The 27895-nt window shown below is 48.1% G+C and overlaps 1 protein-coding gene across 1 annotated transcript in view; it reads right to left on the bottom strand.

Annotated features, from left to right (window-relative positions):
• nrg3b (neuregulin 3b) overlaps positions 1-27895 on the bottom strand; it is a 122484-nt gene that overhangs the window by 39390 nt on the left and 55199 nt on the right. Inside the window, exon 3 of the mRNA XM_067245082.1 lies at positions 5621-5753. Within this exon, the coding sequence (XP_067101183.1) occupies positions 5621-5753 (133 nt within the window). The remainder of the gene's footprint in view (positions 1-5620; positions 5754-27895) is intronic.

Here is a 27895-nt window from a genome sequence, read left to right as displayed (position 1 = left end):
CTCCACAGCCTGCCTGGGACCATGGGACCACGGGACCATGGGACCACGGGACCACGGGACCACGGGACCATGGGACCATGGGTATATTGGGTATATTGGGTATATTGGGTATATTGGGTATATTGGGTTTGTTGGGTTTGTTGTAATTGGTACAGGGAGTTCTGGTTACAGATAATGTCTGTCAAAAAGGAAGTGATGACATTTTCTAATAGTTCCATGCTTTCATGTTGGAGACACAAAGGGCACCAAGCTCTGCTGTCAAATATAACAATTTGCTATTTGAGAGACAGGATGAAGAGACAACCTCCAATTAGACATGACAGGTTCTGTCCATATTTCATCTGCCACAGAAGAGACAGAGAGAATGAGGGAGAGAGGAAGATGGAGAGAGATAAAGAGAGGGAGAAATGGAGAGAGAGAGAGAGTGTTGAGAGGAGAGAGGGAGATGGAGAAAGAGTTGGAGAAAGGGAGGGAAAGAAAGGGACAGAGAGAGAAGTGGGAGGACTGGGAGATGGAGAAAGAGAGCAGTATCTGCAAGAGCAAAACAAACTCCCTCTGTCCCTACACAACCACTGCCAGCTGACTGTACCTCCACAACATGTAATCAATGTCATTCTCGCCACTATGTCTATATAAGCATCTGTAATTTGCCTTCACTCCCACCACAATATGGATTGATTTCTTAAAACCTTGAAAAAGTTTAATCCTGGACTACACTGTCTTCTCATTCAGATCTTCCAGTTTCCACAGCACAGGGTTTTGTCCAAGGCAAGCCTTCCGCTGGGCTGAGCCCAGTAGATGGGTGTCATTCTAGGTGTGAAAGGGAACCTGTGCAGACCTGTGCGTTCATCCACACTATGTTTCTGTCCAGGCCTGTGCGGACCTGTGCGTTCATCCACACTGTGTTTCTGTCAAGGCCTTTGCAGACCTGTGAGTTCATCCACACTGTGTTTCTGTCCAGGCCTGTGCAGACCTGTGAGTTCATCCACACGGTGTTTCTGTCCAGGCCTGTGCAGACCTGTGCGTTCATCCACACTGTGTTTCTGTCCAGGCCTGTGCAGACCTGTGCGTTCATCCACACTGTGTTTCTGTCCAGGCCTGTGCAGACCTGCGCGTTCATCCACACTGTGTTTCTGTCTAGGCCTGTGCAGACCTGTGCGTTCATCCACACTAAGGCAGGGTTATACGTCCTGCTGCTCAGACATCCTGAGCCACTCACTGTTATCTTAATCTCTCATGCTCTCTCCATCTCTCCCTCTCTCTCCCTACATCTCTGTCTCCCTCCATCTCCCACTTACTCCATCTCCCTCTCCCTCCATCTCCCTCTCCCTCCATCTCTCTCTCCCTCCCTCCATCCAGCCCTCCATTCACGGTAGTGAAGTTTCCCTCGCTAGACCACACCTGGGTTGTTGGTGATTGGTTTTGACTGCTGTGCTGACGGAGAGCTGAGCTGAGCTAACTCTGTTTAATAGCATCTATCTTCTTTGATAATGTGACGCTTATTCCCAATCGCCCTCTTTGTTTGTGCAGTTTGCAATGATTAAGCGAGTCAGGTCCTGGGGCTGACACTAGCTGGGAGGAAACACAGCCATCGTCTGTGCTGCTGCACCTTACTTCACTCAATTCAATTCAAATTCAATTCCGGGAGTGTTCCATTCTGCTATCAGGGCTAAGGCTACCGTCACAGAAACAAAACAAACTGCACCTATTAAAAGCAACACCTAGAAGAAAAACATAATAACAGTTCAGAAAAATAAGCAATCATGTTGGAGGCTTTTATGATGAAATATCCCACTGTTTAGTGCTGCTGTGTTACAGGGTTTCCTACCTCCATGTTTCTCTCTGTCTGCTGTCATCCACCTGCCATCCTAACCTTTGCTTCTCTTCCTCTCCAGACACAGCATCATTCAAACCACAGAATCTCTCTCTCCATCTCTCTTTCTCTTTCTATGTGTCTTCCTGCCTGTGCCTTTATGAAGGCCACTTATTCTGCAGGACACACACAGACACACAGCATCCTCCAGCGTTTTGCACCATTTCTGATTTTAACAGCCCTCCACTTCAACCCCACCCATCCCAGCAGTCCCTGGCTTCCCTCTGTCAAACAGACCCTTCAAAAGCAGCACGCTTTGGAGTTCAGGCACGGATGTTTAATCACACAGCTCTTCACTTTGTGTCCACTGTGGACGTAACCCACTCCAAGCATCAACAGGGACACAGACCAGATGTTCCTCCTTCACAGCAGCTGAGACTCCCAGGAAGGAGAGGGGAGGAGGGGGGAGGAGGAGGGGTGAGGCTGAAGGAGAGGAGAGACTGGAGGAGTGAGGCTGGAGGGGGAGAGGCCGGAGGAGAGGACAGGAGGGGGGATGAGAGGATGAGAAGAAGGGGTGAGGGGATAGGAGGGGGGAGGAGAGGATGAGTGGAGGGGAGGAGGGGGGGTGAGGGGATAGGAGGAGGGAGGAGCGGATTTGAGGAGGGGATAGAAGGGGGGAGGAGAGGATGAGAGGAGGGGATGAGGGGATAAAAGGGGTGAGGAGAGGATAGGAGGGGGGAGGAGAGGATGAGGGGATAGGAGGGGGGAGGAGAGGAGGGAATGAGGGGGGAGGAGAGGAGGGGATGAGGGGGGAGGAGAGGAGGGGAGGAGGGGATGAGGGGATAAAAGGGGTGAGGAGAGGATAGGAGGGGGGAGGAGAGGATGAGGTGATAGGAGGGGGGAGGAGAGGAGGGGATGAGGGGGGAGGAGAGGAGGGGATGAGGGGGGAGGAGAGGATGAGGGGATAGGAGGGGGGAGAGGAGGAGAGGAGGGGAGAGGAGAGGAGGGGATGAGGGGGGAGGAGAGGAGGAGAGGAGGGGGGAGGAGAGGGGGGGAGGAGGGGAGAGGAGGAGAGGAGGGGATGAGGGGGGAGGAGAGGAGGGGATGAGGGGGGAGGAGAGGAAGAGGGGATAGGAGGGGGGAGGAGAGGAGGGGGGAGGAGAGGGGGGGAGGAGAGGAGGGGGGAGGAGAGGAGGGGATGAGGGGGGAGGAGAGGAGGGGATGAGGGGGGAGGAGACCCGGCAGCAGGATTAGTGCAGCTTGTCAGGCTCTGACAGCAGTGACAGTTTAATCGTCAAACTGGAAACCCAAAGTAGGAAGAAGGATGTAGTGTTCATTAATATGATTCATTTTGTCCTTTCAGATCCTGTTAATAGTGCTGTCGGCCGCGACAGGTTTCACAGAGAAAGACTGCGTGTGTAAGTGTGTGTGTGTATTATGAATTTCTTTCTCTTTCATTTGTCTTTGCCAGTGTCATCTGTGGGGCCCTACTCCTAAGATGCTTGTAAAACTCTCAGCTTGAGCATTCTGCTTATGAGAAAGGAAGAGAGTCACACGTCTTGATTGTTCTGGAATGACACGAGGGACTGGCGACACACAGACCAGAAGACTGTTTGATTGGCCAACACTGCTCATGGTAAAGTCATCACATTTTCATATGTACATTAATTATTTAACCTTGGACGTATTAATTCCATTAAATGGGGATTTATTTAATGATAATTTGTATAATTCATCATCCATACAAGCTTATGTAAAAGTACTGAAAAAAGGGGATTTTCTCTCTAAAGTACATACGTTTAGCTCCATGTCTGGGTGAGATTGTGTATTCTCTCCCCTCCCCTCCCCTTCCCCTCCTCTCCTTTCTTCTCCTCTCTGTTGTCTCAGACTCATAGGAGATGTTACCATGGTGATGGGAAGGAGATATACCATGAGCTTTGTGGGAGTGGATTGTAGTCCACTGTACATATCGTAGGAGACAGAAAGCATTGCTATAGCACCACAGCCAGGTCAGAACTAGCCACTAAAACACTGGTGGGCATTTTAACCCTAACCCTAACTCAGACAATTCACGAAAGGGATATTCTTGCAGTACCAAACTAGCACTTTAAGCTACTTTATTACTGATATGGAACTCAAAATAACATAGCCTTCATTAAGCTTTTCATTACTGACCTCAGGGGGTCACAGCCATGGTGTTTTTCTTCCAACAACAGCAGTTAGTCCATTTATTAAGGTCATCGATTGGCCATCAAGTCAGATCACCTGGGGCCTCCAGCCTGAACCAGGTTTGTAGTTCTGCTCCTGGGAGGCCCAGCATCTCTCTATAGGCCCACCGCTCAGAGCTGCTCTGAAAAGAAGGCTGGACGCCGACCAGTTGTGTCTCCACTACAGGTAAACCAGGTGTGTCACCAACCTATAGGTCGCTTTGAGACTAGTTTCAACAGTTACAGAAGTAGTGAAACTGAATGTGGTCGTAAGATGATTACATAGCTCCATCTCAAGATGATTCAGACTGTTCCTTAGAAAGACCCTGCAAGACTACCCAGCCTGATGCTCTTCACACAGGGCCAAACTCCTCCAGGGCTGGTCTGCATGGTGTGTTAGTCAGCTTAATGTTCCTCTAAATCCAGTCCTTCAATCATAACTCAACCGTGGATGCTAGGAAATGAGCTGTACCAGAATGTAATCTTTGTGAGAATCGTTGCTGATGTGGAACTAGGTCTTTAAACCATATTAGCATGTTTATTTTAGGACTTGATTAGCATTGGCTAACATGAGCACAAGGGTGGAAAGGAGGGGGCGGCCATGTAAAAAAAATCATTAGCACAGTTACTGTTGCAGAGACATAATGTAACTTTCTGCAAGTCAAACTCTGGGCTCTTTAAATCAGACTGATAGAAAAACAGCAAAAATGAATATCTAGTTTACAGTTCTTTGATAAGACATCTAAACTCATGATCACGTCCACACATGCATGCCATGGGCCAGTTCCTGAACTACTTCAGTAACTGATACTGATGACTCCTAGAAGACACATTCAACATCTTCAAACCACAAACAAGACATCACCGTCACCACCACCACGCACCACGCCAAGGGTTTAAAAAAGGATTCAAACATTCTTCTGATTTACCATGAAACAACCTCCCGATAAAAAAAAACTGTTATCATCCCTTCAGCGCTGCAGTCAGAGCGGAGCTGAGAGCCCCAGGTTATCTTGCCTGGGTCCCTCCTCACCAGCAGGCTGCTAATTATACCCCTGAGTGGGGCTGCAGAGGATCTGATGCTGCAGCAGCTAAAGTAGGACGTTCTGACAAAGCACACCAGTCATCGTAAAATGACTCAAGGGCCTTCTCCAACCTCGCACATGCACATATACACACCCCTCCTACCTCACCCACACATACAGCCCTCCAACCTAACACACACTTGCACACACATTCACACCCCTCCAACCCAATCCACTAAACAAAGCATGCTCTGCTTAGCAGGAAACTCTTTGACTATTTCCAGTTCTAGAATAAAGCATGTGTGACACAAAGCAGATCCCTGTTACAGGAGCTGAGTGGAAGGACCCCCTCCCCTCTGATGGGAGGACACACCCGTGTTTTATGTAAGAGATTACTTCACCTCTGAAGCAGTTTTAATGAGCTGTCAGTGATCAAAGTGATAAGATCAACCTGTGCTTCTTGGTATTGCTGAAATGTCTCTGTGCTAGAGCTGACTAACTCTCACACTCTTCTCTGTAGAAACCTGCACACATGATCACGTATTACACATTGACACACACACACACACACTCACCTGCAGTGTCTGTGCACCCCTGCCACGGTCTGGATGATGGAACACTCTCCCTCGTTCAGACAGAAAGCCAGGTCCTTATCCTCCAGGCAGGGCTGGAAGACCTCAGAGCGCAGACTGGGGGACGTGGGGGCCACTGGAGTGAGAGGGGGGGAGGAGAGGGAGGGAGGGTCAGAGGAGGGAGGGGGAGAGGAGGGAGGGAGATAGAGAGTTAGGTCAAGCTGTAAACATTGAAATTCTGTACCATGAAACCAAAGTAACATTCGGCAACACAACATAAATATTTGTGCCTAGAGTGTTCTCGCTATAGGTTTTGCTATGTAGTTACACATTAGTTAACGTTATCTAAGTTTAATGTCTAAATGACTAAATGTCTAAATGTAATGTGTGACATTCTTCACACCAATATGGAGTTGCATGCTACACTTCTACCTGAATGAGCAAAGCTGCCATGCTACTGTCAACTGGACATCACATCGTCCCCGTCATGTTAACATCTTAAAGGTTAGAGACATTACATTTTACAGTAATTTGGGTTAATGTATCTATCTAATAGTGGCTTGTTCTAAATATATTATAAAACACAATCCCAACACTATCTGCAGTTTACACAGTGATTTTCCATTTCCTGACATTACTATAATTAGTCCCTTTACATAATGGTTCCTTCTGACATATGGATAGTATTTTACTTCCTTGGGGGGGAATGATTACATCCAAACACCTCTTGATAGTGTTTTATGCGTCTCCAGGGCGTGACCTACTTTAGTACTAGTAACTGCAGCTGCAGTGTGACCGTGTGAGGAGGGAGAGCAGGGGGCTAACAGGTAGGCCTGTGTGAGGAGGGAGAGCAGGGGGCTAACAGGTAGGCCTGTGTGAGGAGGGAGAGCAGGGGGCTAACAGGTAGGCCTGTGTGAGGAGGGAGAGCAGGGGGCTAACAGGTAGACCTGTGTGAGGAGGGAGAGCAGGGGGCTAACAGGTAGGCCTGTGTGAGGAGGGAGAGCAGGGGGCTAACAGGTAGGCCTGTGTGAGGAAGGAGAGCAGGGGGCTAACAGGTAGGCCTGTGTGAGGAGGGAGAGCAGGGGGCTAACAGGTAGGCCTGTGTGAGGAGGGAGAGCAGGGGGCTAACAGGTAGGCCTGTGTGAGGAGGGAGAGCAGGGGGCTAACAGGTAGGCCTGTGTGAGGAGGGAGAGCAGGGGGCTAACAGGTAGGCCTGTGTGAGGAGGGAGAGCAGGGGGCTAACAGGTAGGCCTGTGTGAGGAGGGAGAGCAGGGGGCTAACAGGTAGACCTGTGTGAGGAGGGAGAGCAGGGGGCTAACAGGTAGGCCTGTGTGAGGAGGGAGAGCAGGGGGCTAACAGGTAGGCCTGTGTGAGGAGGGAGAGCAGGGGGCTAACAGGTAGGCCTGTGTGAGGAGGGAGAGCAGGGGGCTAACAGGTAGGCCTGTGTGAGGAGGGAGAGCAGGGGGCTAACAGGTAGGCCTGTGTGAGGAGGGAGAGCAGGGGGCTAACAGGTAGGCCTGTGTGAGGAGGGAGAGCAGGGGGCTAACAGGTAGGCCTGTGTGAGGAGGGAGAGCAGGGGGCTAACAGGTAGACCTCAGGATCTCCTGACAGGATGGCACTCTCTGGCCCCTGGATCAGCCCTTCACCCTGGACTGGAGAACACACCATGCTACTGGTCAACTCCGTGCTACAAACCACTCTCATTAGATTTATATCACCAGAACCGTTCACTCACCATATCCAGGGCTCTCAAGTCTCACGCATTTACCGTGAGTCTCGCGCATTTCAGCCATTATTCACGCTCTCGCGCAACACCTTGTATTTCTCATGCTGAGAAGTAAGGGATAACTTGTCCCGCTATATACAATTAGCCTACTGGAGAAGACGCAGGCATACTGAGGGAAGGTGTCTGCCGAGATGATAGTTGTGTCGAGTCATACAGAGTTAAATGCCACCTACTAGCCAATCAGATACATCACCAGCAGCCCCCCCCCCCCCCCCCCCCCCCCGCTGCCAGCTGGTATGGTGATCTCACGCCAAACTTTTGATAAAACTTGAGAGCCCTGCTATATCTATACGTCTGCACAGCTATATGTGTGAGCGTGACACACACACACACACACCACACACACGCAGATACTATATCATCTGTCCAAGCCTCTCAGATGGGATTGTCAGGAATTATGTTCAATACCTTGTCATTAGAATTGGATTAAACCTTTGATACTTCCTTTATACATTTATGTTTAGTCAACAAAGCCTCTCAACCCTGTCCCTATCAACACAGCCTCTTAACCCTGTCCCTATCAACACAGCCTCCCAGCTCTGTCCCTATCAACACAGCCTCTCAACCCTGTCCCTATCAACACAGCCTCTCAACCCTGTCCCTATCAACACAGCCTCTCAACCCTGTCCCTATCAACACAGCCTCTCAACCCTGTCCCTATCAACACAGCCTCTCAACCCTGTCCCTATCAACACAGCCTCTCAACCCTGTCCCTATCAACACAGCCTCTCAACCCTGTCCCTATCAACACAGCCTCCCAGCCCTGTCCCTATCAACACAGCCTCTCAACCCTGTCCCTATCAACACAGCCTCTCAACCCTGTCCCTATCAACACAGCCTCTCAACCCTGTCCCTATCAACACAGCCTCCCAGCCCTGTCCCTATCAACACAGCCTCCCAGCCCTGTCCCTATCAACACAGCCTCTCAACCCTGTCCCTATCAACACAGCCTCTCAACCCTGTCCCTATCAACACAGCCTCCCAGCTCTGTCCCTATCAACACAGCCTCCCAGCCCTGTCTCCCTCTGGGACCCGCAGTGTCGGGGCTCTGCTCCATCTGGCCAATCAGAGCCCAACCTGCTCTGGTGTTGACCAATCCCATGTCAAAAAGAGGTCACGGATGGAATATGATTGTGTTAATCCTTCTGCTGTGACAGGAAGTCCAGATCAATCTGAGCTTTCCATCCTGATCTTGATGGAAACATCTGGAGCCTTGCTGACAGTTCAGAGATGGGGGGGGATCAATCGGATCACTTACAAGCTCCAGTAACTGTGGGATGGACAGGACCTGCTGCCAGAGCCTCTCTCTTATCACATGAAGTACTGCTCTCATTAGAAAAACGAGCATTTCATGTGTACTATTGCCGAGGCAGAAATTGAGATCTTTTTTAATACTGAGAAGACCCTGGAGTCTGTCCTCTGCATCTGTGAGCAGGCCTCACTGAGAAGACCCTGGAGTCTGTCCTCTGCATCTGTGAGCAGGCCTCACTGTCACCAGCCACTGTCATTATCTCGGCTTCAGACGACACCGGACTACAGAACCTGAATTATTAATATCGACACATTCCCAAGACGGGCTGTTCAAAAGGTTATCTATTCCAAGACGCAACTTCAAGAATAGAAAATAGAACACAAGTCTCCCAGCAGCAGAAACGTCCACAGCAGTAACCGTGTGCTGGTGCCAGGTCCACCCAGGGTCTCCAGGGTCTCCAGGGTCTCCAGGGTTAGGGTTAGGCTGTGTGGACCTGCTGTTGTGGTCAGACAGCCTTTAAGCCTCCCGATTGGTCTGGTCACACGGTTTACAGGCAGCAGCAAACCTCTACCATGCTGATGGATATTAACATTAACATCCATAATAAATGGATGACCCATGTTCCTCTGGAGAGGGAAAGGGTTTAATGTATTAATGAAGACAGAGATGAATGCTCTCGCTTGTGGAAAAGCTCAGTCTCATTCTCTGTCCAATCTAAGGACAAGTTTATTAATTCCTAAAGTGGCATGCCTCAGGGAACCCCCTCTACATAGCTCACCTAATTCTAGCCCTGTGGCTAAAGTCACTATTGACAGGTTATTCAAACAAAGCAGAAAATGAATGCTTGTTGGGACCAACCTCAAGCATTTAGCCTAATTAACTGTGCAAGATGGTAATGATTTTCCTCTGACTTCAAGTGGTTTTTCCACTTCAGTTATCTCATGCGACAAATTCCTGACATCCCAATATCCCCATCGCATTCCACACACACACACACACACACACACACACACACACACACACACACACACACACACACACACACACACACACACACACACACACACACACACACACACACACACACACACACACACACACACACACACACACACACACACACACACACACACACACACAAGCATACAATCTGTGAATCAGGAATGTGAATGGTGAAACCCAGCTGAATCTTAAAGAAATACTGAATGTGAGATTTTACCTGTCCTTTACCTGTTGTTGTTGCACAACATCATCTCCCTTCCTAAGACCTCACACTGTCCAAAGCAGCACTGAGATATTTAGTCTATTTATACAGCTTCAATATAGCATGTTAGTCATCATTTATAGTCATAATTCTAAAGAACAAACGCTCTCACGAGGGCTTTCAGAGCTTTGTAGTAGCTCCACCTGCAAAATCATCTCAATTCAACTGCTCAGTGAGTCGTAAAAACAATATTAATGTTTGATGCATTAAACATCTACAAACTATGAATGTATTGCTTTCCCTTCCTTGATGCACAGGGTCATGAGTTCCCTTCCTTGACGCACAGGGTCATGAGTTCCCTTCCTTGATGCACAGGGTCATGAGTTCCCTTCCTTGATGCACAGGGTCATGAGTTCCCTTCCTTGATGCACAGGGTCATGAGTTCCCCTCCTCATCATCACGTCATGAACGGACGACACCGAAACACATGCTCCATCTTGGCAATCCAAATCATGGAACGAACATACACACACCCCTCTACACACACCACTCTACACACACACCTGTCTCATCACACTGTTGTCCTATGAGAACAGCTATGTCACCAAGGTAAGTGAATAACTCTGTTATCTGTATTCAAATGGAAGTATTCATAAGTCTGCATCTAAATAATACATTCCCATCAGATAATGGGCCGCACATTACAGGCGCAGCCCAGAACCAAGACCCGAGGTGTTGATGTGTGAATTCTGCAACGCTTTTATCTTCGCCGTAACAAAAGCCTGACTGCTCGAGTCCCCAACAGGCTGCTCGATTAGCCACAAACAGCCGGCAGAAATGACAGCTACAGAGAGAGCAGGAATCGTCTCGCCTCCACTCCTTTGAAATCACTCACTTTCCTTCTACACAAAGACAATCCGCCTTTCTAATTCCCAGGATAACTTTCAAGGAATGTATTGGCATGGGGGTATCGTGATAGGTCCAGCCCTGCGAGATCACAGCCTCCCAGAACAAAACTGCATGCTCAGGCTTCCTGCATGGAGATTATACCTCTGAAGGAAGGACACAACCTGATCAGATGAATGTGACTGTATTCCAGATTACTCAGAACTGTACGTTAATACAGTTGCCTGGAGAATACAAGCAATCCTAGCACTGTGAGAGAACCCTAACCCTCTTATAATGAACAGGTTCAGATGAGAAGCATCGCACAAGAAGGAAAACATCACAATATTACTGAACATCTACAGGAAAATTGGAGGAAGGAGACCTAGACTGCATCTTCCAATGGTTCAGTCCAATTGGTGTTTTAAAAACCCACCGACACTGTATGACTATGTTTAGCCTGTGTTCTGCTCCTCTCTCTCACCAACCGTCTCTGGAGGAGGGGATCCCTCTCTGAATTGCTCCTCCCAAGGTTTCTTCCATTTTTCTCCTGTTGAGAGTTTTTTGGGAGTTTTTCCTTGTCTTCCTTGAGGGTTTAGGTTGGTTGAGGGGCAGTTCTATGGGCATATGTGAAGCCCTCTGTGACATGCTTGCGTGTAAAAAGGGCTATACAAATAAATTTGATTTGATTTGATTCAGAGAATTATTATATAATAATCATTATTTTTAGTCACAGACTGGTTGTCTACCATTTCATCTCCGTTATGTTAGGCTATAAGGCAGGACCTGGTCCACAATAAAATACGGATGTTGGCATCAACACACTCTCTGGAGGTCTGAAGTGAGTTTAAACATGGTGGTGACTAGCAATGAGGTCTGGATGAGGGGTTTACAGGTAGTGGCGGTTTACGGGTGCTGCCATCTTGCGCTGGTGATGTCATTTGGAGCCAGAGTCTGTGCAGAGGTGATCGGGTGGTGGAGTCAGAGTCTGTGCAGAGGTGATTTGTGGTGGAGCCAGAGTCTGTGCAGAGGTGATCGGGTGGTGGAGTCAGAGTCTGTGCAGAGGTGATCGGGTGGTGGAGCCGCGGTATCGAGGTCCCACCCATACACTCGCCTGACTCAATCGCAAGCACACACTAACCCCTTTTTATATTATCAAATAACTCATTAAAAACAAACTGATCAGAAAAATGAGCACTTGAAAAGACATCAGCGTGATAATAACTACCTAAAATGACAGAAACCATCTTTTGGAGAAAATATTAATTGACTTGCACTTGTAATTTTTAGTTTGTCCCATCCGCTAACATGGAGGGGGCGGGACTTATGACCTATACTGCAGCCAGCCACCAGGGGGCGATCAAAATGCTTTGGCTTCACTTTTGGGGAGCTGCCATGCCGTCCATTCTTTTTACAGTCAATGGACACCTGTGTCTGAGGCAGTACCTGTGTCTGAGGCAGTACCTGTGTCTGAGGCAGTACCTGTGTCTGAGGCAGTACCTGTGTCTGAGGCAGTACCTGTGACTGAGGCCTTGTGATGGACAGTACCTGTGTCTGAGGCCTTGTATTTACATTTACATTTACTCATTTAGCAGACGCTCTTATCCAGAGCGACTTACAGTAAGTACAGGGGTATTTGTCTGAATGGGTACGCAGTTTGTACCAGCATCAGCGTTCTGTAATGAGGTTGTTGATGTGTGTTTCTTTGGATAAAAGCGTCTGCTAAATGAATAAATGTAAATGTTTCTGTTCCTGGGACCTCTCAGGAACAGGTAGCACCCAGGGCTGTGTCCACAGTTCACATCTGTATACTGCTACATTTCAGATGACATGTTGACTAGCTACTGCCTTTATGGTATTTCACACATGGCAAATATGATTAATAACTGATTAACAAAGGATCCCTGAATGCTTTCCACCTGTCGTGAAGTCTAGCATACCAATCTCATTATCTCTTGTAGGATTAGGGCTGGTTCATTGTGTGAGCTACAGGCACAATCCACACCTTGCTACGATTAATTAGCTCAAGATTAAAGACCAGATTATGCCTCAATTCACAATCATCTAAAATTGATAAAGCCTGTTTAATTTATGAGAGATTAAGCAAGACATTCACAAATCCATAAATCCTCTGATCTCTTCCCCCAGGTTTGTCTTCTACTTAGTTTTGTCCTCCAGTCTCCCCATAAACATGCTAGTACAGCTCATTAAAATTCAAGGCAGAACACAAGGCAGGTAAAACACACACACACACACACCCCTCCATGCCAATTTACATTTGTAGCATTTTCCTCAACGGCTACCTGGTAATGTGCTCATTAGTGTGCTTGTGCTCAAGACAGTCTCTGGGGGGAGAGGGGGAGAGTAAGTAAGGGGGAGGGGGAAGGGAGAGGAGGGGTGGAGGGTGGACGGGGGAAGACAGAGAAGAGGAAGAGGGGAGGGAGAGAAGGGGGAGGAGGGAGAGAGGAGAGAGAGGGAAGAGGAGGGAGGAGAGGGAGAGAGGAGAGAGAGGGAAGAGGAGGGAGGAGAGGAGGGAGAAGAGGAGGGAGGAGAGAGAGGAAAGAGGAGTGAGGAGAGGAGGGAGGAAAGGAGGGAAGAGGGGAGAGGAGGGAGGAGAGAGAGGAAAGAGGATGGAGGAGAGGAGGGAGTGCCTGTGTTTACAGCAGCGTACATCAAAGACCCACGTGAGGGGAGGCCCTCTGAGGGCCCAGTAATTGCTTACCCAGTATGCAACACTGGCTCTGTAGTCAGAGCCATGTTCTGTATTCTGTGCATGGAAAACATTTAGGCTCTGATTTCACCCCAGTGTCAGTCCGTTTGGATTACTGTTGATGGATGAGGAGGACAGGAGCAGAAATATGTTTGATCATGACAGTAGTGTTCCAGTGATTCTGATATGAGGCAGATCATGACAGTAGTGTTCCACTGACTCTGATATGAGGCAGATTATGACAGTAGTGTTCCAGTGACTCTGATATGAGGCAGATTATGACAGTAGTGTTCCAGTGACTCTGATATGAGGCAGATCATGACAGTAGTGTTCCATTGACTCTGATATGAGGCAGATCATGACAGTAGTGTTCCAGTGACTCTGATATGAGGCAGATCATGACAGTAGTGTTCCATTGACTCTGATATGAGGCAGATCAGAGTGCACGACTACCACTGCTTATAAGTACCCTAACAAAATAACATCTGGAATACAAGCACAGTAAGTCACAGTTATGAAAAGTAACTGTTGGAGCAAGAGAACAAAAAATAATTTGCATTATAAAAGGGAAGAGATAATCTCTATTACCTTCTAAAATCATTAGCTAACTGATTTACATGACACACACCTAGACTAAGACCCATCTGAACCCTGCTGGACCCGGGGAACACTGGACCACCTCACATCCTCTCCAACACCACAAGGTTCAACTTGGTAAATGAAAACCTAATTCTAACTCTCAGTCAGAAGCAGTGCATTCACATGCCCTAACCCTAACCCAGTCAGAAGCAGTGCATTCACATGCCCTAACCCTAACCCAGTCAGAAGCAGTGCATTCACATGCCCTAACCCTAACCCAGTCAGAAGCAGTGCATTCACATGCCCTAACCCTAACCCTCTGAACAAACAGCGAGTTTATCGACGTCAGAACGGCCATGAACCAGAGTCCTGCTGTTAGGGTTAGGGCTAGGGTTGACTCACAGGTCCTTACTCGGGTCTATTGGCATCCTGAAGGGGATGCCTATAGACATCCCCATGCCATCCAGAGAGGCCACCGCTCCATGTTGGAGACTGATGGAGTTGACCTGAGGGACAGGTACTGAATGGTGACTGACAGCCCTGAGGGCGAGGTCAAGGTAAACTGGGCCGTGGAACCAGAGCTCTCCAACAGATGTCTGTCACACAGAAGGGGTCTGACCTGTCCTTCACCTGACACCTCTAAGGCCGAGAGACAGGGAGGCTTGGAGGGCTAGCTAGTCTGGGAGAGGGGAGGGTTGGAGGGCTAGGATATGTCATTCTCAATAGAGAGTTTAAACACAGTAGAAAAAGACTAACTTTAATCTTATTTTTTCAAAGGATTGTCCATACCTAAAAATCAGTAATGAGATTCATGAAAACAGAGGGAATTGAGGATACTTAAAAAGCAACCTCTTAATAAACATTTCTGGAAAGCAATCATATATTCTTCCTGAAATAGTATAAAGACAGGGGAATTTTGATTACTTTGTCTCTAAATCAATACCTGCCAGTGAAAACAATTTCTCTGATTAAATCTGATAATCATACTAAGAGACTATGATTACCCTGCAAAGAAAACACCAGAATGAGAGCAGGCATGACCCAGTCCAACACCTGAAATATTAAAAGCAAGGATATAGAATGTGGTTATCATTGTGCAGCACTTAACGGTTCTGACCACAGTTCAAGCTTGGTGATGTACCACACCCTCTTGAGGTGTACTGCTTTTCTATGCAGTGAAATGCATTATCACAGTGTCATCGTAGCTAGAATGAGACCTTGTCATGGGTTAGGGTTAGGGCTAATCTGCTCATCTTAATCTGCGGTTACCCGGTGCATGTTCTTGGAGAAAAGGCGGTTGCACTTTTTATTGATGATTTCATACGATGATTTCATATGATGATTCCACGATTTTGTACAATGATTCCCAACCCCAGTCACATACCTTTATGGGGCGTATCACATTTGTTGACGCCTGACCGCAGCGGCCCGGGTTCAATTACGGCCCAGGACATTTCTGCATGTCCTCCCCTCTCTCTCTCCTGCCTTTTCTTTCCATGTTGAACTATCCTATCCAATAAACCATAAACATTTCTTACATTTTGTTTTATCCTACACTTTCTCATTGTAATGTGCCTCCAGAATTTCCCTGATGTTGGATTCATTTTGAATGGGACTGAATGGGACTGAAAGGTAAATCTGATGTTTAAATATAAACATCTGAGTTCCTCAGGAAGGACACCTGTCTCATCTTATCTCAAACCTACATCATCACATTCACACACTGCTGTCAATTCTACGTGGCAATACTTATGGGCAGGTTTACTTTTACATATATATATATTATATATTATATATTATTTTTATTTATTATAAAGTTTATAATCACAAGTTTGTGCGTCTGATGCTATTTTCTGCTAATCAAACACCCATTCTATTAATGTGTTATCTATTAATATGTGTCACCTTATAACAATCTCAGAAGTAAAGCAAAAACTTTCTCTGAGCGATAATCTGAAGCACACACCTACAGTCTAGAACCCTCCTGATTAACCAACAGAATGTTTCCGGGAGTGATTATTGAGAATGGGGAGCGATTAATCAGACTTAATGAATGTTTACCTTCAAACAAGCTCATTAGTCGTCCTGTAATGTGTGGGAGCAGCAAAATGATGCACATAATGATATGTGCTACACACTAACCCTGTGCGCTACACACTAACCCTGTGCGCTACACACTAACCCTGTGCGCTACACCCTAACCGTGTGTGCTACACACTAACCCTGTGCGCTACACACTAACCCTGTTTGCTACACACTAACCCTGTGCGCTACACACTAACCCTGTGCGCTACACACTAACCCTGTGTATACAGACATCGCTGCTGCAACAGGGTATCCATGATTTGTATCATGTATGCATTTATTTAGCTGAAGCTTTTATACAAAGCTACTGCACTTCATATTTATGTACAAACAGGACTAATAACAGATGACAGCTTCCTAAACTCTGGATAAGATAAACACATTTCATAGATCATTTAGAAACAAATGTGTATTGGAAGCCTATACAAAATGTGACAGTTCATGAATCACTTACTAACAATACTATGGTGTGTGTCTTCTGCTAACCCATGCAAGCTGCATGACAATTATTTAACTTGACCATGTAGTTTAGTAGCCATGCTAAGCTAAATGAATGCCAACATGTTATGCAACTAAAAAGGCCCATGGCAGGTTTCAGATCCAGGGACACTGCTGTCTCCTGTATATTTTACATTAGAGGCACTTAGGAACATTATCTTCATTACTCTTAAAGTGTGTGAACGGTTGCAGCCAACGGAAGTCATGAATGAAAAATATCAAATATGTATTTTATCAAAAGGTCTGGTAAGTATAATTTCACAGTGTACTGATTATCCATGTTGACAACAATACACAATTACAGATGTACTGTATACCTGTGTACAAGTTGACAAAATATCTAAACATTTGCATAATGACCTGACTCAGTTACACAACCCTGCTGATCTTAGAGCTGAGTTTGCCTACAGAAGCAGATGTTGGTTGTACCCATGATGCAGTGCACCGGGGCAGTGCACCGGGGCGCTGCACCGGGGCGCTGCACCGGGGCGCTGCACCGGGGCGCTGCACCGGGGCGCTGCACCGGGACGCTGCACCGAGGCGCTGCACCGGGGCGCTGCAGCAACAGCTCCTTGAGGCCTCAGACAGCAGGGTGAGATGTACGACAAACAGGTGGCCTGCTCCCCTGGCAGCCAGGCTGCCCACACGGAGGGCTCTGCCCGCCTCATCGCAGCGTGTGATGGTGGCCTGCTCCCCTGGCAGCCAGGCTGCCCACACGGAGGGCTCTGCCCGCCTCATCGCAGCGTGTGATGGTGGCCTGCTCCCCTGGCAGCCAGGCTGCCCACACGGAGGGCTCTGCCCGCCTCATCGCAGCGTGTGATGGTGGCCTGCTCCCCTGGCTACCAGCCAGGCACATGGCATCGAGGGCACAGCTGGGACTGGGACCCACTGACACAGTTCACTACTGTGTGACCACTCACACGACGAATAGAAGATTAGCCCTTCAGCCAGGTGGGCCAGGCTTGCCCTTCAGCCAGGTGGGCCAGGCTTGCCCTCCAGCCAGGTGGGCCAGGCTTGCCCTTCAGCCAGGTGGGCCAGGCTTGGCCTCCAGCCAGGTGGGCCAGGCTTGCCCTCCAGCCAGGTGGGCCAGGCTTGCCCTCCAGCCAGGTGGGCCAGGCTTGCCCTCCAGCCAGGTGGGCCAGGCTTGCCCTCCAGCCAGGTGGGCCAGGCTTGCCCTCCAGCCAGGTGGGCCAGGCTTGCCCTCCAGCCAGGTGGGCCAGGCTTGCCCTCCAGCCAGGTGGGCCAGGCTTGCCCTTCAGCCAGGTGGGCCAGGCTTGGCCTCCAGCCAGGTGGGCAAGGCTTGCCCTCCAGCCAGGTGGGCCAGGCTTGCCCTCCAGCCAGGTGGGCCAGGCTTGCCCTTCAGCCAGGTGGGCCAGGCTTGCCCTTCAGCCAGGTGGGCCAGGCTTGCCCTTCAGCCAGGTGGGCCAGGCTTGCCCTTCAGCAAGGTGGGCCAGGCTTGCCCTCCAGCCAGGTGGGCCAGGCTTGGCCATAAAGTTGTTGCCAGAAAGGTCTGCCACTTCCACAAGGATCGTGTCTGAAGGGACCAGATGATGTCCCTACATGACCAGATATAGGAAACACTCCAGACATCAACCCAACCATCCCCAACCGTCATCCTCAGCCAGCCCTCATCCACAGCCCTCATCCCAAGCCCTCATCCCCAATAATTACATTACATTTGATCATTTAGCAGACACTCTTATCCAGAGCGACTTACAATAAGTACAGGGACATTCCCCAGAGGCAAGTAGGGTTAAGTGCCTTGCCCAAGGACACAACGTCATTTTGCACAGCCAGGAATCGAACAGGCAACCTTCTGATTAGGAGCCCGATTCCCTAACCGCTCAGCCATCTGACTCCCTAATACACACAGCCCTCATCCACAGCCCTCATCCCCAATAATACACACAGCCCTCATCCCCAGCCCTCATCCCCAGCCCTCATCCCCAGCCCTCATCCCCAGCCCTCATCCCCACCCCTCATCCACAGCCCTCATCCCCAGCCCTCATCCACAGCCCTCATCCCCAGCCCTCATCCCCAACCCTCATCCACAGTCCTCATCCACAGCCCTCATCCCCACCCCTCATCCACAGCCCTCATCCCCAGCCCTCATCCACAGCCCTCATCCCCAGTAATACACATCACATTCCCATTCACAACCAGTCTAGCTTCCCTTTCCAGGGACACAGATTCCTCCTACAGCCTTCATTCCTGCATCATGGCAACACTTCCATCACTGCAAGAGAAAACAAGTCACAGCAAATTCCCTTCGACAAACATGCAGGGAGGGGGGGCAGCTCTTGGAGGTCTGGGAAGAGGATTACAAGTCTCCTCAGCAGCTGATCCTGTCAGAGGCACTCAGGGAAAAACAACATGCATGTAGGTACCAGACCTGCATGTACAGACCAGACCTGAAAGTCCCTGAACAAGCCCCCTCCCACTTACACACACATACCCACACACACATGCACACAAGTAGTAGAACTACCAATAACACTGTCAGCCACTGCTATGATCCAATCGGTCCTTTAAATGTATTGGCAGCTTGTGATAATGATCATCTTTTCAAACAGTAGACAAGACAAACCCAGTAAGCACATGTTTGCCGCAACAATCTGTTGGTAAGTGAGTCACTCCAGGAGAATTTACATTTCAATCTATTCAATAGAGGAACTAATTGTGTTTCTGAGCTTGGATACAGTGACACATCTCATGCTATTATGTTAATGCTCACTGCTGCTGCCCTGAACAGACCTTCTCCTTCAAGCATCTGACAGTCTTCTACCATCCAGTAGGTCAAAATCCTCTTCAGTTCAAGACAATTCTGTTATGAGATTCACTAGATTCAGAATTATAAACAAGCTCTTTAAACATCTTGACTCTTCTTGATGTGCTTGTTGTGGCTCATGATCTGTGTGTGTGACAATGCAATCATCAGGCAACACAGTTTGTCCACTTTCTGTTCACCTTAACCAACCTGCACGTCTGTAGATGGTAACTGTTTCATTGTGTAAAGTACAGCAGGTGCTGACATGGCAATCAAAGACTAAGGAGTACTAACTCTGTGTTAATAAGGCATTAGAATGAAGTTAGTGTTTGGAGTGTTCTCAGGTTATGAGCCCAGCAGAGCTGCTCTCTGTTCAGGAGGGCGTATTCTTCCCTCCAGACACTGCTAAACCTTCAGAGGGTTCTCTCCTTATAACAAACCACGAAGGTGAAGCACCATGGATGCATGTGTTGTCATCTCATGTCTCGTTACTGAAAGATAAATATAAAGATCTTCCTTCTCCCCAACTCCAGAGAACTTGTCTCAGTCTTTAAGTCTGTTGGACAGGAAGTGGAGAGTCTCTGCAGATCAGTGATCAGAGTGGGCTGGCAGGCTTGTGATGAGCCCGGCACATGGGCCTCCTACGTCCTGGTGAGTCGAGTTATTCCTCCTCACATGCGTGTTTCCTGGCTGGTTCCATGCAGCCTTCTCCCTGATGCCCTGCACAGACATGCTGAAACGCCTGCATGAGTCCCCAGCCTGCTGTGAAGATGGTCCTTGACTCAAACAAATGAAATGAAAAAAAGGCATCTTTCTGGGCAGAACATAAAGATTTTCTCCTGCCTGTTATCGTCTGAAAAGGTTGTGTGTAAATGCTCTGCTCGCCAAAGCAGCCACATGTTTGTGTTGAACCAGCAGATAAAATGATTTGAATGTAAAACAGGCCTTTTGAGTCGATTACATTGCACCCTGTTTGTGTAAAGGCTAATCATGTTGGTTTCCCTAAATGCAAGAGCCCTGTTTAAACACGCTAAACCTCATCTCCACCTTCCTTCCTGCAGAACCTCACTTGACTGGAGAGATGAGGCATGATGAGAGAAGATGAGGAAGAGGATGATATTGTGGACGTACAGTAACGCAGCTGTTACCCTCCCTAACTATGAGAAGATAAACGTTGCCATGTTGCCGTGTCTGAGTGAAGCCGATGTGTATCGGTGAAACTCACTCCTCAGGTATGTAACAGGCCACCCGCATCAACGAATTGCTAGCTTTTCGTTGGCGTAGTTGGTAGTGGTGGCGCTTGGGATGTCAGAGGTGGTAAGTTCTAACCCAGTGTGGGACGATTTGCCCGATACCTCTGACGGAGCTTGCAAGACCACGTCTGTTACATGAGCAGGAGACACCATTGACGAAGCTCTGACAGACACGGCAGCCATGACTGCACAATGTACACATCTAGTGCAGCACATGTACACATCTAGTGCAGCACATGTACACACCTAGTGCAGCACATGTACACATCTAGTGCAGCACATGTACACACCTAGTGCAGCACATGTACACATCTAGTGCAGCACATGTACACACCTAGTGCAGCACATGTACACATCTAGTGCAGCACATGTACACACCTAGTGCAGCACATGTACACATCTAGTGCAGCACATGTACACATCTAGTGCAGCACATGTACACATCTAGTGCAGCACATCTACACATCTAGGGCCTCATGTACTAACGCTTTTGCGCCCACTTCAGGCGTATTTGTTTCGCAATTTGCATGTAAAAGCATGGCGAGGTATGTACAAACATGCCACACTGAGGTAAAAGCGCAGACTGCCTGTCGCGGGAACTGAAAATGGCAAATTGCGCTTTTCCGTGTCATGCATATGCATTCACGGGAGGGTCAAGGGGAAAGTGGGAGTTTCCCATAAAGAGATGGGAGGGGATGCGTTAAGTGCGCCTAATTATGTATTCCGCGGTATGTACAAAAACCGCCTGTGAAAGCGCACCTCTATTTTGCGGTGAAAATTCTCGGCTTTTTAAAAGCAGGCGTAAACCAGGATGCTCATTAGCCTGGCTCTGCCCTCCTACGTACTTCCGCTCAATTTTATTTTTGCTTCTGTACATAGGTCTGGCCATGAGGTACGTAAGTCAGATATTTCAGGTTGATTTTCTACCGGCTAATCAGCGAACAGAGGGAGTGGCTGAGAACGATGACGTTGATGTCGTGCGCTAGTTTGTGTTGTAGTTCCGTAATGGCGGCGGAGAAAGATGCAAGCAAAGCCATTCGGTCCGTTGTGGCAACGCTGCCGAATATCCAACAGCTAAACCCGGAGCAAGAAAAAGTTTTGCTGAGTTTTGTTGGTGGCCATGATGTTGTGGCCCTCCTCCCCACAGGGTTCGGGAACAGTTTAATTTTCCAGCTACAGCAGCTAGCTCTGTTACAGTAGTGGTGAAGGAATTGGATAAGGCGAACGCTAGCGATTGGTTATGGCAGATCAGAGTGGCTCTGGGCAGATCCAATAGTTTTAAACTTCAACAGAGTACCCGCCTACAAGGAAGTCGACGCTTGTCAATGGAGCGAGGCCAGACTCTCTGTACAAATGCAATGTACGAGAGTCTGGTTAGGACCAGGCTAGATGCGCATATGCCTCCTGGTGAAATGGCAGCCGTAAGCCGAGCAAGACGAAGACATCGGCCAAAGGATTTTTGACACAAGGATCACACTTTTAGAGTTGTGAACACAAAATAATTACGCGTTACAGATTAAGCATCCATGCAATATTACAGTTACTGGAATAAATAAAAAATTACGAATTACGAATCTCCGACTCAGCGTTCACATTCCATTCCATCAGTTGTTAAACAGCTACATTATAAATATTGGCATCAGGATAATTTCAAACAGTCATTGCTGTTTCGACTTTGGTGGCTGATCCATGATAGAAAGAGAGAAGGAGGCCCATTCAATTGCGCGTTTAAATGCTCGCAATGTACGCTATAGTGGGCAGAGAAAGGCGCTGATTACCCGATGACCTGCATGTTTCGTAAATACGACGTAAACTGAAGTATCACAGCGTGCGCAATCTGCGGGTTGGCCATGGCGCTAATAACACTACGTTTGTGAATGTACGTACATGAGGCCCCTAGTGTACAACTGGATAGTCCAGGGTGTTTATCACTCCAGTAGCAACAGTTACCTTGGTGACCCACAGCCTTTGGACTCCATGTTCCAGTCAATAAGCTGTCAGTGCTGACAGAGATTGCAGCTATTAGCAGGTGACACGGTGACCCCACAGCTATAGCAAGGTCCTGGTATACGGCACCTTCATTTCATGAGGGTAACTGCATCTGATCTGGTGCTGTAGGTTGGTTCAGGTTGTGTTTGTCATGTTCTAGGACAAAACATCAAACCACTAGTCGAGTAGCAGCCAACAGCACAGCAGGTGAGTGTCTACAGATGAAAATTTTAGTTAAGACGACTGGACTGGAACAGCAACATGGAAGTGGTCTTGACAGGATTTAAGTGTTGTGAAAATACCTATAATTAATTGCTGTCAATTGTGACATATTTGGTTTTAATCCCTTGAAAGCATCTGCTGGGCGTCAGTTTGACAATTTTATTAAAACTATGGAAAACACATGGATGCAGGGGACTGTAGCTCAGCATTCCCATCACCTCCTCATTTATGTCTCACAAACACACACACTTAATCCAAACAGCGTCCAAATGACCAAACACACATGCATGCACACACACAGGCATGTGCACACACACGCACACACAGGCATGTGCACACACACACATGTGCACACATGTGCACATGCTCCTTCTCTGCATCTCTGGTTCTGTCTCTCTCTCCTTCCCTCAATTTCATTTCCCTCTTCCTCTTCTCTCCCTCGCTTTCCCTCCTCCTCTCTCTCTGCATCTCTTACTCTTCCTCTCTCTGCGTCTCATTTTCTCTCTTTCCTCCTCCCTCTATCTCCTTCTATGGTCCTCTTATTCATTCTCTCCCTCCCTCTCTCATTCTGTCTCTCATTTCTCTCTGCACCAGAACTAATTTCTCCCCAGAGCTGATAGGCCACGGTCTGCTGCAGCCAATCCCTATAATTATCCTGTCAGCTATGTAAACTCCCTGCTCGGACTTCAAGTCCATTTCAATGTTAGCCGCCCGACACCACAATGGCTATATCAAATGTAAGCCTTGTGCAGTAAGTGGGATACATTCTCCCTCCAACCGCTTTCCATTTGGTTTACAGGTAAAGGCTATAGGCTAATAGCTGCCATGCAGTAGAAGAGCCCCTGTTCTGTAACTGGTCGAGCCCTGCCTGCAGTCCTGATTGGAGGGATTTGCTTGGCAGCCAATGGCCTGCTCCTCGGAGGCTCCGTGTTGCATCTGGTCTCCTCAGGACTATAATGCACCACAAGAGTTTTCAGGGGGTGGGTTTGGCAGGGGTGGGGGTAGAGGGGGACAGAGTCAGGAAATCAGTCATGATGGGGGGGTGGGGGGGGGGGGGTGGTAATAGGATTTCCAATGGGACGGTGCTGTAGAGTGTGTGCCTGGGGGGTGGAGTGCCTCTCCAGGCAGGAGGACTGGGGCCTCCCTGCTCATGGCTGCAGGCTGTCAGAATGAATAGCTTCATCTCCAGGGCCTCCCTCGCCCAGCCTGGCCAGAGGGAGTAGAGGAGTCTGGGAGAGAGTGGGACTGCTTACACCAAGCTGTATTAGCAGGGTTCAAAGCCATTACAACACAGAGCCCTCCTGTGCTGGCTGAGTGATTACCATAGGGACAGGACAGTGCTCTGACAGCACAATACATGATTACACACCATGATGCTGCTCCTCATTTGAGATGGGAAATGTCAAGCCTATTCACCACGGTGCTGCCAAGCTTCATGATCAATATAGATCCAGAACATGCATAACCAAACCACAGTCATTGTCGGATTTCCTTTTCATGATAATGGGAGACAGAAAAAAAAAAATTCAAACAGAAATTAATATGCAGAGGCTAGTGGGTATAGAGAGAATAGTGAGCTGATTATGGATAATGCAGAAACTAAGCAGGTTTCATATCCAGAGCAGAGGAGGGAGGAGAGAGCAGCACTGTAAACAGCTCAGTCACCTCTCCATCGTCATTAGGTAGCTAACAGGAGCTGATTTGAAGGGTGCTAGAGACCAAAACAAAGCCTGAGGTATTTTAGCTCACTCCTCATCCACATCACTGTTTTGATTACTCTGACCTCTGGGAGCAGTCGAGGAGATGTGGTCTTAATTACATCCACAGGGGGGGTGTCCAACCCTGCACTCTGCAAGCACACACTTCACAAATACTCACCAGTACCTCCCCCCTCACATTCTACACTTCCTAACACTTTGTCAGTGTTTCATATGAGAAACTTCACTTGATAATAGGAGTGTATTGAGTTGTGCACTGATCCCACAGATGAACACAAAACCTCATTATAAACAACATGGAAAAGGAACATTACATATTGACTATGGTGCAAAACTCTTCATTATCAATCAGAATGATAGAGTGATTTCACTGACTAGTACTCGTTCACACTTTCCCATGTGCTGATGATGTGATTAGTGAAATGACGTTAGCTGGTCGTTTTGTCCCAGGGCCCAAAAACAGTGAAATGTGTTTTTTTGTGCTAAAGTAATTTTTCAGAGCCAATAAAGCTCTTATTTCAAATGTATCTGATCACTTTGATCACTTTGTGTTGGGGAACAGTGGAGCCTGGTTGGGGTGGGTTAGGGAGAAGTGGAGCTTGGTTGGGGTGGGTTAGGGAGAAGTGGAGCTTGGTTGGGGTGTGTTAGGGAGCAGTGCAGCCTGGTTGGGGTGTGTTGGGGAGGAGTGGAGCCTGGTTGGAAAGTGTTGGGGAGCAGTGGAGCCTGGTTGGGGTGTGTTGGGGAGGAGTGGAGCCTGGTTGGAAAGTGTTGGGGAGCAGTGGAGCCTGGTTGGGGTGTGTTGGGGAGGAGTGGAGCCTGGTTGGAAAGTGTTGGGGAGCAGTGGAGCCTGGTTGGGTGTGTTGGAGAGGAGAGGAGCCTGGTTGGGGTGTGTTGGGGAGGAGTGGAGCCTGGTTGGGGAACAGTGGAGCCTGGTTGGGGTGTGTTGGTAGAGAGGCCACACCAACAAGGAGGGGCTGTAGAGAGGCCACACCAACAAGGACGGGCTGTAGAGAGGCCACACCAAAAAGGAGAGGCTGCAGAGAGGCCACACCAACAAGGAGAGGCTGTAGAGAGGCCACACCAACAAGGACGGGCTGTAGAGAGGCCACACCAACAAGGACGGGCTGTAGAGAGGCCACACCAACAAGGACGGGCTGTAGAGAAGCCACACCAACAAGGATGGGCTGTAGAGAGGCCACACCAAAAAGGATGGGCTGTAGAGAGGACACACCAAAAAGGAGGGGCTGTAGAGAGGCCCTGTTCAGACACCCTGATCCTAACCCAGATGATTTGTTGGTTAGTTGTAACAGTTTAAAATTATTGTACTCGCTGTGAAATATTTCTGTTGATTGTTTTTCTACAGGTACACTCTTGCACTTTTTGAGTTTCATGTTGTTTTATTGTAACTTGTTTAACTGCATGCTCTTATGGTTCTTCCCTTTGGCACTTATTTGGTTTTTCACAATGTGTGCTTCATGTTTTGGCTGCTCGCAATGTTTGGGGCTATCTTGTTGTTATGATCAGTGACCTATGCTCTTTTGTAAAGCTCTCTCTTGGAAGTCGCTTTGGATAAAAGCGTCTGCTAAATGCATAAATGTAAATCATTACTTTACATTACATTTATTCAATAACTTCCAAGAGAGAGCTTGACAAAGTGCATAGGTCACTGATAATAACAACAAGATAGCCCCAAAAACATTGCAAGTGGCCAAAACATGAAGCACATATTGTGAACAACCAAAATAAGTGCCAAAGGGAAGAACCATAAGAGGATGTAGTTAAACAAGTTACAATTAAACAACATGAACCGCTATAAGTGCAAGTGTACCTGAAGAAAAACAAGCAACAATAATAAAAACAATATATCACAGCGAGTACAAAAATTGTAATCAGTTACCACTAACCACAAGAGCAACAAGTCTCTAAGCAAGAGTCATAGTGATCCTTGAGGAAACTAACATCGGGTCAAGCACATGATGGAGTACTGGAATGTACAGTACTATTTGCAATATGTGTAAGTCGCTTTGGATAGAAACATCTGCTAATTGAATAACATGTCCTGTACATGTGCATTGTGTTTAGGTTTACCCTGTCTCTGGTGACCATGGTGGTGGTAGACTCTGGTGGAACAGGAACAGCTTGTCAGCAGGATCAGTGTCTCTGTGCTGGTGGCCCTGCCAGCTCTCCTCTGCTCCGTGTCACCACCTCTTACTGTCACCAGCCCCCCAACCCTCCAGTCACTGTCATCCCCATGCCAACCCTCCAGTCACTGTCATCCCCATGACAACCCTCCAGTCACTGTCATCCCCATGCCAACGGATGACCTTCCACCAGCCAGATGAACTCCTGAACACCCAGAGCTCATGCTAGGCCGGCTGTCACCTCCGTCACACTAAACACAACTCACTGAGTTGTGTGTATGTGAGGTGTGTGAGGTATGTTTGAGGTTTGCATGGGGTGTGTGTGAGGTGTGTGTGACGTATACTTGCAGTGTGTGTGATGTTTGTAATGGAGGTGTGTGTGGTGTGGTGTGTGTGTGAGGTGAGTTGTGTATCCTTAGCCAGCACAGAGAAAACATCATTATACCTGTTGGGATAACCGTGTTGCAGCTGCATGAGGTTTTCAGGGGTATTAAGATTTCAGACTGAAGAATATTAGTGATTTGATTTGATAAGTAGCAGTGAGGGAGCACTAGTTTCATAATAGTATTTCAGAGACCTCATTCTCACACAGGTCTGAAGGGTAGAACTGCTCCTTCTGAAAAACTGAATCTTTTTCACTTTGGGACATGCTTCTTTCTGTGTCCAGGAAACCAGATCAATGTGACTGGAAGATATCTGCTTTCAGTATAGAACACATCAAACACTGTGTTCAATAGGACTTCAAACAGCAGAACTTCATCATTTTATTAGGACCCATCTATCTTCACAGGCCCTGTAGACCACCCAGCTCTGCTCCAAAACTAATACCATACATCAAAGCCACGGCCAGCCGAGCCTGCTCAAGAGAGAACACTGGAAGTATAGGATCAGATTTTCTTTAACACTGATACAGAAGCAAGCACTGTTATGGTGGAGGGGTCCAGCAAGGTGGAACCAGATGAAAACATTGAGTACTGGCGTGAAAAGGAGAGGATTGTGTTTCCCCTCAGGCTCGCCTGAGTCCCTCCAGCACCCAACCTCGTCCTCCAGGAACATGCTGGACGCTTGCCGAAGCACCAGAGCGTTTGCTAGCTTGTCAAAGCAAAAGGTTTTACTGTAACATTACGTCTCTGGATTCTTGTAACTCAATGTGGAATCTCATGTCAGTTATTCCATTAATGGATGCAAG

Source organism: Osmerus mordax, chromosome 10, assembly GCF_038355195.1.
Source record: "Osmerus mordax isolate fOsmMor3 chromosome 10, fOsmMor3.pri, whole genome shotgun sequence".
NCBI classification, from domain to species: domain Eukaryota; kingdom Metazoa; phylum Chordata; class Actinopteri; order Osmeriformes; family Osmeridae; genus Osmerus; species Osmerus mordax.
Note: the sequence above shows the minus strand (reverse complement) of the source record. Positions and strands in the feature narration are given on the sequence as shown.